The 12,789-nt window shown below is 53.9% G+C and overlaps 1 protein-coding gene across 1 annotated transcript in view; it reads left to right on the top strand.

The window, feature by feature from the left end:
* TRABD2B (TraB domain containing 2B) overlaps positions 1 to 12,789 on the top strand; it is a 269,250-nt gene that overhangs the window by 255,956 nt on the left and 505 nt on the right. The window contains exons 5-6 of the mRNA XM_049879237.1: positions 465 to 555; positions 3,766 to 4,035. Coding sequence (XP_049735194.1) covers positions 465 to 555; positions 3,766 to 4,035 — 361 coding nt within the window. The remainder of the gene's footprint in view (positions 1 to 464; positions 556 to 3,765; positions 4,036 to 12,789) is intronic.

The following is a 12,789-nucleotide window of genomic DNA, read 5'->3' as shown; positions in this document are numbered from 1 at the left end:
GGGGCTCAAGGGAAGCTCCTCAGGGGTTTTCTCAGAGCTGGGCCTTGCGTGACTGCAGGAATCTGTCCCAGCCTGGACAGTCTATGTCTGGGGTCAGCTTAACGATATGAGGCTCAATGATATAGAAGGTAACACTTATAAGCCCTTAGTACATGTTAGTTACTGCTCACTGATATCCTCACAGTAACCCTGGAGGTTGCTCCTACCATTATTCCCACTTAACAGATGGGGAAAGTGAGGCACAGGGAGGTTCAGCTGGTGAGCAGCAGAACCAGGACTTGGGCCTAGGCAGTATGGCACCTGGACCACTTCCTGCCCACTATGCCACACCATGCTGCCTCTGAAGAGCCTGAGCTTTGGTGTAGGTCACTAGCTCAGGCACAAACCCAGGGATGACCCAAGGCCATCCCCGGTTGCTGGTGGCCTGGTTTGTGGCTGAGCCTACGTTATCTCTTGTGTTCTAGGTCACTTTCTGGGGAACAACACTGTCATCGACGTGCTGCGGCAGGCAGGGCTGGAGGTGGAGCACACGCCAGCGGGGCAGGCCATCCACAGGTCAGTAGCTGGGCATCTGGGGTGTCTTTGGACTGCCTGGCCTGCTGCTGCCAGCACACGACCATGCCCGGCCCCAGGGTGCATCGTCAGCTCAGATGTATGGGGAGAGTTGTGAAGAAGCCTCTGGTGAGATGGGGCCTTGCAAGGACTTGGAAAGCCCTCTGTTATCCGAACCCACAGTGGAGGGGGCTGGGTTGTAGTAAGACTGGGAAGGAGTCTGTCATGCAATCTTGGCAGGAAGTAATGGAGGCTGGGCCAGGGCAGTGGCAGTGGGCATGAGAGGGGCATTAGGATTTTCGAGATAGTTGGGATTTAGAGACTGGTGGTTGGGTGGGGGTGGAATGACTCTATAGGACTTTATAGGACTTATGGGTGCCCAGGCTGGGAATGGAGATGATGCCATGGGAGAAGGGGCAAGTGGTCTGGGCTCTTTCCTGTGTCCCAGCCCACTTCCATGACAGCCCTGCCCCACTCATACCTAGGTCCTCACCTTGCTCTGACTATACTTTCTACATTGCTGGCTCTTGATCATGCCCCCACCCATTACTATCTTGCCAGACACAGCATTCCCCTCAAATAGCCACGGAGTGGCCACCCTCTCTTCCTGTGGGAGTTTCCTATCTCCTCCACCAGACTGGGAGCTTCCCCAGGCAGGAGCCAGCTTTGGTCAATCTGTGGCGCCACAGTGCCAGCACTGGCCTGACCTGGTGGAGGTCCTGAACAGCCACGGAGGTCAGTGTGGCTCATACTCCAGCCTTTATGCAGGGACACTCCTACCGCCCAGAAGGGCTGCCACAATGTGATTTTAGCCCCTACCCCTGATGTTACAAGACCCAGAGTCCAAAAGAAGCTTGAATAATCACAGCCAGTATTTATTGACTGCTCACTCTGTACTGGGCTCTAAACATATTTAACTCATTTAGTCCTCACAACCACCCTGTGGGTAGAAACTATGATTATCCCCAACTTATCATTGAGGAACCTGAGGCCCAGGGAGGTGAAGTAACTTACAGAAGAACACATAGCACATGTAGATAAGGGAACCAGGCTTCAAACCCAGGCAGTCTGGTTCTAGGGCCTCCATAAACACTTCCTGTACCCCTTCTGGGGCAGGCACTCAGAAATGACTGAGGCCTTGCTTGTCACACTGCAGAGGGGAGGCCTGAGCCCAGAGAAGGGTCATGCAGAACAGCCAGCTGCTAGTCTCTAGCTCCAAGCCTGTGCCCTCTCCACACTCTGTGACACTTTAGGAGGAACTTGGACACTCCCTTGCCTGGAGACTCCTTCCCAGCCTTTCCCCTTTTCTCATCTTCCCTGAGTCAACCTGGCAAGACCGCTCTTCTTACCTGAACCATTTGAGCCCAGCACATACCAGTCTGTACCGGGCCAGGTGGAGGATCCAAGGTGGCCTTGGTGACAAGACATTCCTCAAATCTTCCCCCTCCTCTCCCCTCGCTCCTGGAAGCCCTAAGGACCTTCACCTTGAAGCTTATTGTGTCTGTCCAGGGTAAGGAGGCCAGCTGACCAGCCTTGCTGGCTCAGCTCCTATTCATCTGGGAGCCTGGGCATTAGGGGATGGGTCCCCCTTCTCCTCACCATGATCCTGCTCAGAAGGCTCTCAGCCTGAGTCTCCGAGTGCATGCTGAGATCCTGCCCATAAGCCGGCGGGTGGAGGCGGGTGAGGAGGCTAAGGAGGCTCCAACAATAAAAGCCATCATCGGCCACAGGTGCTTCCTGGATATATCTTTTTGTCTGACTGTTTTGAATTATCTCCCCAGCAGCTGCGGCATCTACCGGCAGCCTGGACCCTGGGAATCAGGGTTGCTGTGGGGGCTGGGAGGAGCATGGGCTGTGCTGATGGCCTTCTTTCCTTCAAGGAAAGAGAAGCCCCTCACCCCTGGCTCAGCATGGGTGTGCAGTGGAAGGACCAGCTACATGCTGTCTTGGGTGCCAACCTTACCTTGCAAGCCACCTGCTCAGACACAATTTCTGAAACCATTTCCAACCTCATCCCAGTGCCAGATGTCTACAAAAGGAAGTCCGACTGAGCCATGGAGAGAAAAGAGGAAAAGGGAGAAGAGCAGAGGGTGTCCAGGAAGCTGAGGCACCCCTGTATGCAGTGTTATTTCCACAAACACTCACATAGTCAACACTTAAGTGCCTTACCCAGGACCACTGGATTGTCAGCCAACGATCATGCAAGGGTGCCAGACACCTTAAGATTTCATTTCATTTCATTCATTCATTCTCCTGACAACCCTATGAAGTGGGGACTAGTATTACTCCTGTTATACAGTGAACTGCTGCCTGAGGTGATGAAGTAACTTGCCCATAGTCACACAGCTTGTAGGTTGCAGAGCTGGGATACAAACCCACATTTGCCTAATAGTTCCAGCTCTACCTACAGCTTGGGCTCTAATTTGCTTAACACTGCCTACCTCCACTGAAAAGGTGCTAGTAAATATGTGTTGAATGCATGAACGGGTAGTTGGGCGAATACCGCAAGCAACAACCAACATTAATAGTCATCATTACAAAAAATGTTTCAGCTGCCAACTATTTGCCAGGCGTGTTCTAAGTACTTTGCGTGTGTTAACCTCACAACCACCCTGTGAGGTAGATGCCGTAACATCCCCATTTGACAGAGCAGAAGACTGAGGCACAAAGAAGTTAGGTAATTTGCCTAGAGTCCCTCAACCAGAGTGTATAGAATGAATGAGCCTCTGACCAAGATCACATCTGCCTCTGGGACTTACCCATGGCTCATGCCTCAACTCGTACTAGTCTTTCACCTGCTGGTGAGGCCTTCCCTGACCAGCACCCTGAACCCCCGACTCTCGTCTGTTGTTATCACCGTCTAACATTCTACGTGTTTGCGTCTCTGTCTCCCACATTGGAATTAAGCTCTGAGGGGGCATAGGCTTTGTTTTGGTCACTGCTGATTCCTAGAAAAGTGTCTGGTGCAGCATAGATGCTCAATAAATATTAATTGATCAATCGACTGATTGGTTGATGAAATAAATGAAAGAATGAGCCAAAGCCCTACCTCTCGATACAGAAAGTGGTTTTCCCATGTTACTGCTGCTGGGCCCAGTGGGCACCCTGGCATGTCTCCCTGCCAGGACAACCTTCCTGCTGCATTGCATTCCCCACTGCATGTGAATGACACGCTCCAACCCATGTGCCTCGCATGCTGTTGCCCCTTTCCAGCCCTGCTGCGTGGAGCCCAGCACCCCCTCCTGAGGGGACCTCGGAGAGCCCGGCCCCAACGACCCCAGCTGCTGCCATCCCCGTGGCGCCCTCAGCGACCCCCACTGCGCCGCCCGAGGAGGAGGACCCAGCCCTGTCCCCGCACCTCCTGCTCCCTGACAGCCTCAGCCAGCTGGAGGAATTTGGGCGGCAGAAGAAGTGGCACAAGAGGCAGAACAAACAGCAGCGGCCACGGCAGTTCAATGACCTCTGGGTTCGCATCGAGGACAGGTGAGCTGGGAGAGGCAGGTGTGCCCAGTTCCTGCCCAGAGAGCTGGGCCCCTGAACCCAGGTCAGCCTACCCCAGGCCAGCCCATGGCAGCGCACTCACTTACCAGGCAAGCCCTGCCCTGAGGAAGTGCTCTAAGTCTGGTGGGTATTTGAGCTGGCATCTCAGGGCTGGTTTTTTCCCATTCACAAAGGACCACCAGATTCACCCTTTGGGGTTTGTAGGGTACAATCCCATCTAACTTTTCCACTTTATTCTCAAACAAGAGCAAGCACTGTTTTCTCCATTTTAAAGGTGAGGCTCTAGAGGCCTGTTCAGGTGTGGTGGGCAAAATCTGCTTTGCATTTAACTTTTCTAGGATGCACAAGGAGTGCAAAATGAAGGTCCATTTGCCCCATGGACCAGAAGGTGAAACCAGTAGAAAGTGGAGCAGGCAGCTAGATCAAAATGCCATGAGATCCCTGTGCCTGGAAGGTCCGGGCAGCAGACCCCCTGGCAGGGAGGCTGCAGAGGGGATGCTGCCTTGGAGCGAGGTAGGACAGATGATGGTTGACACCAGCCATGGGCACTGTCTCTGGAGTGGATGAGGATTTCTGATAAGCCTTATTAGAAATGAGCAGACGCAAGACCAATACCTCTCTGTCTTCATATATGCTCTTGCTGCTACCTTGCACCACCACCCCTCGGCCTGTCTTCACCAAAGCTCGGGCCTTAACCATGAGGCGGTCTTCTAACCTCAGCCTGTAGTCTCAGTACCAGGCAGTCTCCCTAGATTTCACTTCCCAGCAGGAATCTCCATATGTGGTGTATAATATTTCCAAAGCTCCTGGAATGTCCCAGGGAGGGGACCGTCAGTAAAGGGGAGGGGAGCCCTATCCCCTGCAGCAGCTCAGCCAGGACATCGTGCTCCCATAGGGTCCCTGGGAGTCCCAGAGTATTCCATCTGGGTCTTAAAGATCATCTCCCAGGATTTCCTCATCTCCCCTAAAAAGAATCACCTTGGGTACTTGTTCAGTAAACAAATTCCCAGGCCTCATCTCAGACCTCGGGAATCAGAAGCTATAGAGGAGGGGACCGGAAAGCCGAATGTTGAATGGTCTCCCGGTGATTCTTACTGAGGATGTTTGGGAAACATTGACCCAACTCTGCATTTATAGATGGTGAACCAAGGCACCGAGGGGCAGAGGGGCTTGTCCAGAGTCACACAGGCAACCAGTGGCTGCCTCCTGCTCTTTCCACTGTGTGATTCTCCCTCAGCCAGGTCTCTGAGCCTTCAAGCGAAGGCTGAATTGGGTCCAGTCCTGTATCTTAAACTGGGGGAGGGTGTAAACCATCTTAAAGATTTCCAGCAAATACCTTTGGGCGTTTGTTTCAAAGTGCCTGGCTTAGGTTATTGGGAAACACACTTCTGCAGAACACTTGCTCGCTGGCCCGGCCTGCCTAAGGCAGAGGCACGGCTGCAGCTAGATTGGCTGCGACACATCTGGCTCCCACACCCAGCATGGGCCCCCCCACCCTTCAAACCGGGAGCAAGGGCATAGAGTTACAGAGGACTTGCAGGCTGCCAGGGAGACTCGGGCAAAGGAAGGTACTGGCAGCCCATAAAGAGCTCTAATTAGGCCGGTCACTCGGGGCCCTGATCAACCCGCCAAGGTGACCAGGAAGCTGGCCAGTGGTAGGTCCAGCCCATGGGGTGACAGGAGACTGGGCTGTCAGCTCCAGCCACAGACCCCCCAGCCCTAACCATGTCTGAAAGGTAAATTTCGGCAAATGACTCCAAACGGTTTCCTTTTCACAACATGCAACTCTGAGGCACAGAGCCTGGTTTCAAAAGAAGAAAACTGCTTTTCTTTGGCAAGTGGGAGCCCCTTCTTAGTCCCAACAGGTAAACTGTGGTTGGATCATTTTCTTCCATCTGGTTGGTTTGGAGAAGGAACCCAACGGGCAGCCTGTTCGTTTAAAGTTTCCTGCTGCTTATTGGGGAGCAGGCCCTGAGCCCCTCCTCTCCGAGGCCCGGAGGCCCAGGTACAGGGCACAGCTTCTCTAGCTCCTGGGGGAGTCCTACCACCACCACCACCACCACCACCACCCCTCCCCTCCCCCCCACCAAGGCCTCTCCCAAGCACCAAATTCACTGACAGCAAGCATAGGAGAGCTCTCTGGTGGGAGCTGGAGGCCCAGTTGTGGCCCTTCTAACAAAATCATCTTCCCTGGAGCTTTCGTTCCATTCAGAGCTTTCCCGTTTTCACCCCCACCCCCACCCCCGAGTCCTGTCGCCTAAATCCCACTGGAGCATCCTCTCCTCTGTAGCACCTCTAACCCCCTCACCTTCCACCTGTGATCCTATAGGCCTCTGCTCTTGTTCTCGAACACTGCACCTCCTCAGCTTGAGACCCCGCAGGGCTCCCCTACCACCAGTCGAAAGTCAGCGCCCTCCCAGCCTCCTTGCCCAGCCAGAGGCTGCTTCCTTGGCAGGCCATGCCCTCCAGCCCCTGCACCTTTGGACATACTGCTGTTTCTGCTGGCAACAGAGTGGGAATGGACATCTCTGCCAGGCACCCTGCCAAGCACTTATATCCATTGTGCCCCCCATCCTGCCGAGAATGCTGGGCTTTAGGCCTCTTTTACCAATGGGGAAACTAAGGCTCAGTGAAGTTAGATAACTTGTCTAAGACCACGCAGTGAGTCAGGTGCGGAGGCAGAACCCAAACCCAGTTCTAATGCCAAAGGTCACATTCATCCACCACCACGGGAACACCCTTCTGTCCTCACCTGGCAGGCATCTTCACTGGCATACCTATTGAGGTCTCCCTTCCTCCAAACAGTGTTGCCTGCTGCTCTGCTCTACCAGTCCTCTCCCCAAGGCTGTAAGCTCTCCTCCCCTGCAGAGCCACAGTCCCCGTGGGTGCCCCCATCCTGGCACAGTCACCCAGATTGTAATTCCTCGTTGATGTTCCTAGGCTGGGAGCCTTGGGGACCCAAGTTGGGTAGAAATTCACTGGGTCACGGAGGCCTGGCTGAGGGTGTGTTGACTGCACGTGTGAGTGCGTGAACAGGGAGGGAACCCAACGGTGAGGGCTGCAAGCCGCCTGGCCAGGACACCACCTGGAGCAGGCTGGCCTCCCCTCACCCCTCATTACCCAAGATGTAAACACACCAGAGGAAGTTTAGAGAAGCAGCAGCCTATGGCAGGATGATTTATGGGGACCCGAGAAGAGGGCTGAGCAGTGGCCGCAGATGGCTGCACAACAGTGTGGCAAAGCACTCCCAGAGAGCCCCCACATCTGAGAGCCAAAAAAGTGGCAGCAGGGTAGGGCATGACTGAGGTCATCCCCACGCCTGCTGTGTGTGGGCACCACATGATGCCATGTGTGACCTGTGATAATCCTGCAGTCTTTCTGTGTGTGCAGTTAGGGGCTTGAATGGACCCTAAAGGTCCTGCCAGCTCTGTTCTCAGCTTCCACAACTGGTAGGGCGTGGGAGGCATGGATAAAAACGGAGCAGAGTGGCTAGGCAATCAGGATGGGAATGACAGCAAGATGGGGCAGGTATAGGGAAGAGAGTACCTTCCAAATATGGCACAGCCTCAAGCCAGGCGCAGGTGTGAGCATCACACACCTGTGATAAATACAGAGCCTTGGTGGTGCCACCACCCAGGGGCAGGAGCAGGGGTACAGGACCCCTGTGCTAGAGGGTGTATGGCAGCTCTGGGGGTTGTTGCCCTTCTGAGCCTCTGCTTCCCCTGCCCCACAGTGGGTACCGTGGAGGCTGCCCAGCCATGCTCTCCAGCTCTGGCCTCCTATGCAGCAACTAGAAGACACCATCAGACCATCTGCTCTGTGCCTACAGAGGAAATCGGTCAGTGCAGGCTGGAAGGTCAGGGGTCTGAAATCATCCAGCAAGGCAGAGGGGAGGGGGAGCACTCCTAGCAGAGAAGACTGTGTTGGCAAATTGTGGGCCCCAGAACTGGGGAGTCGAGGTGCAGGCAAACCAGTCACCTAGATCTCTGCCTAGGCGAGGTTGAGACTCAGAGAAGTTGAGGCTCAGACCAGAATTATAGTGGGGTTTCCAGTCCCCTGACCCCCTCCATCCCGATCATGTTGAGGGTTCCACCCTGGGCAGAGGGCCACCTTTAACCCAGGCACCAAACCTTGTCTCCTCTAGGTCTCCTTGAGCCCTCTAAGGAGGTCTCCGGGGGCACAGCCTACCAGCCCCTTGTCAAGAAGCCCAAGAACCCAAGACTCCCAGAGCCTAGCCCTAGATAGCTCTGGAAGACCCTCTAGTGCGGAGGTTCACCCCTGTTCCTGGGAGACCTCCGGAGAGGCTTAGGGGGCTGAAACTGCCAAGGTCTCAGCCTCCAGCCCTGCTTTTCTCTGCCTCCTATATTGGGCTTCTGCCTACAACCTCACTGCAGGCTTCTGCTGCTAGGAAACATTTTAAAGTCCGTGGGCCTGTTTCTGCTCCTTCACCGTGCATGTGGGGAAACTGAGGCCTGGAGGATAGGACCAAGCCAAAGTCACCCAGCAAACCAGGAGCATAGTGCAGGCTAAACCTGGGGCTTCTGCCTTCCACCAGGGCCCTTCCCCACTCGAGGGGCCCTGGTGGCTCAGAGCTGACTTAGCCTTTGGTGCCAGCCATCCGTGGAGCCTGGGAATGCTCAGAGTGTTTGGTTTGGCTTCAAGGCCACTTTGCCATGAGGGTTTTCCCCAGCATGAGCCTGGAAGGAGGTGGGGATCTGGACTGGGGGCCGGAGCTTTGTGAGGCAAGTGGGCCAGGGAGGCGGCTGAGGGGCATGTGGAGGGGCTTTTCCTCCTGCCCTGCCCCCCGCATTTCCCTGGGACTCCTTCCAAGCTCAGGCTGCAAGGGGTAGTTTTCATCTTTGGTTTTCAAAGTATGAAAGAAAATGCCTTTGGGCGCCTTGTAGTTTTCATAACTCTTAGCTGGGTCTTTCCTTCAGAGGGCGGGCACTGGCTGTAGCAGGCCTGGAGCCAAGCTCCGGGCACCTCAAGTGGCACACAACCTTCTCTCCTCAACCAGTTCTGCCAACCTCCTGGCCCCGCAGGCTGAGAGGATGGGGCGGGGGCTTGGAAGGAATTTTTATGGCCTTTTTGTGTTATATGTGGGTTTTTTTTTTTTTTAACTTCATTAGAAAAGAATGGGGGGAAGAAGCTGAAGTGAAGACCCCTGCTGGGCACAGGCCCTGATCCCCTGCAGGGGCTGAGGCTAGAGGAGGCCTCAGTCTCAGACCTTGGCAAGCCTCCACCCACGCATTTGCTCAGTCTCAGCAAGAAGCACCAGCTTCCCCCTGAGCTCTCCATCAACCGAGTGCTCATCACTCAGTTAGGGAGAGCAGCTCCATTCACTCATGACAGGAACCAGCCTGCTGGAGTGCCAGTCCTGGCTCTTGATGCGGTTTGGTGCAAGAAACTTAATCTTCTTTAAACTTGGGTTCCTCATCTTGGAAATGGGAATAATAATGGCATCTACATTCTAGGGCTGTTAGAATGGATAAATGAGGTGATGTGTGTATAGCCCAGTGTCTGCTTCTCTCCTGGCCCATCAGTGGAAGATATATATTATTGGGATGTTCCTGGGTTTCTGGGGTCCAAGTACTCCTGGATGGACCAAGGAGCTGAGTCTACTCCGAGCCAACAGGGCCCCTCGAGAGGGGAAGGACCCAGGGTGGGAAGCAGAAGCCCCGGGTCTAGCTGCCTTATATTCCTGAATAAAACCCACCAAAACCAAATCCACTGCCATCGAGTCAATTCCAACTCATAGTGACCCTGGTGCTCCATAAATGGAGAATGTTATTATATTAATCGTATTAGATTAGTCATTATTAAAGACAGACGCAACAGTATCAATCATGGCAATAAAAATAGCCAACACCATGTAGTACTTCTTGTGTGCCAGGCACTGTTCTAAGCACATTATGTATAGAAACTCGTTAAAACTTCAGCAACTATAGCACATATAACTGTGATACAATGTGATTGATGAGAACTGTACGAGGTTTTGTGGAGCCTTAACTCTCCCCAGTGGCACTGGGTGGATAGAGGACAGATCATCAGCCCTCCAGGGGCGGGCACATTGAGTCAGATCTTCAAAGGTGTGTAGGAAAATGGCAGCAAGACATGAGGTGTGGCTGGAGAGGGTGGTGTGTGCTGAGGAGAGCTGTGAAAGGTGAGGTCAGCTGGCGCCAGACTAGGGCAGGTCTCAGGTAGTCTGAAGGTGTCACAGAGTGACAGGCATAACATGCCAGATTTTATGAGTTAAAAGGGGCATTCAAAGCCACCTGGTCCACCCCTCCCCTTCTGTTCCACAGGCACATGTCATCTATGCAGGAAAACACTCCTCATGTCCTCTTTGTGTCTTCTCCTAGTGGCTCCTCTGGAACCTTCTAGAACCAAGGATCACGATACATCACAGCTGTGGTCTCCAAGTTAGAAAGGACCCCCATGCAGGGACACGGCATGTTCCCATGGTCAGCGCATTTTGGAGTGCAGTAGAGTGGGGGGCACAGAGGAGAGAGTGAGGGCCCTTCCTATTCTCAGATACATCCGGCCTAGAACAGGGCACCCAGAGGGCATTTGGAATGCTCACTCCCAGAGCACAGGTCCCTGCTGAGCCCATGTAGAGGCAGGGGTGGGCTTGGTGACCCTGGACTCCCCTCCCCACCTGCCCAGGATCCAGCTGTGTGAGAGGTACCAGATGGAGCGGGGCTGCGTAAGACGAACCGACAGTGGTGGTGGGCTGGCATGTGGCCATGTGGGCTGGGCTGTGGTGGTCAGTAATTACAGGGGCTCACCGCAGTGATTATGGTCAGTCTTTAGGACCTCATGGCTCAGCAGCAGGAAACACGGGCCCAGGGTGGAGGTGGGAGGGGGACTCCCAGGTGAACCCAGGGATTGGGCAGCCTGTGCAGGGAGGGAGGGCAGTTTCCCACATGGAAGAAGCTGCCACACTGCAGACACCCACAAAGACGGCCCTGCCCCACTTCTACGGCCTGTGCCTTAGGCTGATCAGAGAGGGGCCAGCTGCTAAGCAGGAGGGGGATCTTACCACTAGCCCAGCTGTCAGGGCTTACATCGTCCCCCAGCCTAGCCTCCTGCCCATTTACCAACAGCTGGAAACACCTACTGTGTGCCGGGCTCAGATCCTTCCCCTTGGCACCGGCTCAGGTCCTGGCCCTGTTCTGGGTGTGGGAGCAAGTTACTTACCCTCTTTGTGTCTTGGTTTTCCATAAGTAGAATGGGAACACCTGCCGCATCGTAGTGTTGTGACAAGGATTAATGGATAAGTGCTTAGCAAGGAGCCCTGGTGGCGCAGTGGTTAAGAGCTCTGCCACTAATCCAAGGATCAGCAGTTCAAACCTACCAACTGCTCCATAGGAGGAAGATGTGGCAGTCTGCTTACATAAAGATTACAGCCTTGGAAACCCTATGAGGCAGTTCTACTCTGTCCTATAGGGTCATTATAGGCCGCTGTGAGTCGGAATGGACTCGACAGCAATTGGTTTGGCTTTTTGTTTTTGTTTTTGCTGTTGTTTTGTTTTGCTTTGCTTTGTTTTGAAGTGCTTAGCACAGAACCTGGCACTGAGTTTCTCAGCTGCACTAGGAAGGCTCTCACCCTTGTGCAAACAAGACATGCTGTGCCTTCAGGGTCTGACTGCAGTGTTACCTCTTCCAGGTGGCCTTTCTGGTCCCTGCACTGGATGGGGGCCCCTTTGGGCACCTACTGCCCCTGCTTCTCCTCACATACTATCTCTTTGGTGTGCTGGGGCTGGTGTGTCCTGTGTCTACATCTCCACCTGCCTGCCCACCTGACTGGGGGCTCCCCAGCCCTGGCCCAGCTCCATTCTCTATCGGTTCCTCATAACCAAAGCCTTTTCCTCTTGCCCATAGGTCTCCTGTCCAACTTCTCCCCTTGTGGCCTCTCTTTGTTATTCCTCTGTCTTGGCCTCCTCCCCCTCAGTCCATGTCTTGCCCTGTTTCTCTCTTTATTCGTCCATTTCCTATCTGTCTCTTTCCTGGACCCAAGCAAGTAGCCTGGTCCTGAGCTCTGCCTGGTCCCCACTCCCCCTGTCCAACTTTCCAACCTCACCAAGCATGGGCTTAGTCTGCCAATTTGTTCCTGATGTTAATCTCTTTTAATTTCTCTGTCTCTCTCATGTGCGCCCTCCCTCCCTCTTTTTCACATAGGCTTTCTTGAGCCAAGAATCTCACCTGTTACCCCCAAACCCCAATGCCCTTTTTATAAGTTCACGAGAACTGTGCCTTTCGCTAAACACTCCCTGTAGTTATGCAAAGTGAGGCAGACCCTAGAGCACCTGCCCACCTTCCTATGACCTGGCCACCAGGTAGCCTCTCTAAGGCCTCAGTTTTCTCATCCGTTGAAAGGGGTAATAAGACCCACTTTGAAGATTTGTTGTGAGGACCAGAGATACTGTTCGTAAAGTGTTGGACTCATAGTGGATGTTCAGTAAATGGTAGTTATAATAATATGGGCAATGACGATGCTGGGTTTTTGTTGGTTCTTGTTTGTTTTGTTTTCTGGCTGTTTCATACTGGAGAGGGGAGAGCAGCAGGGGGTCTGGGGGTACCTCTGTACAAAGGCATGGAGACTGGATTGCTCCCATGTGACCCCAGCCCACCTCCATGGAACACTTTTATTCTTCTGCCTGGGACCCACTTCTCTAGAGTGGTCACACTTGAGGCCTGTAGCCCAAACAGCTGGCCTGACCCCTGAAGTCATGT

Source organism: Elephas maximus, chromosome 3 (genome assembly GCF_024166365.1).
Source record: "Elephas maximus indicus isolate mEleMax1 chromosome 3, mEleMax1 primary haplotype, whole genome shotgun sequence".
NCBI lineage: Eukaryota > Metazoa > Chordata > Mammalia > Proboscidea > Elephantidae > Elephas > Elephas maximus.
The sequence above is the reverse complement of the archived record's forward strand: the minus strand, read 5'-3'. Positions and strand labels throughout refer to the sequence as shown.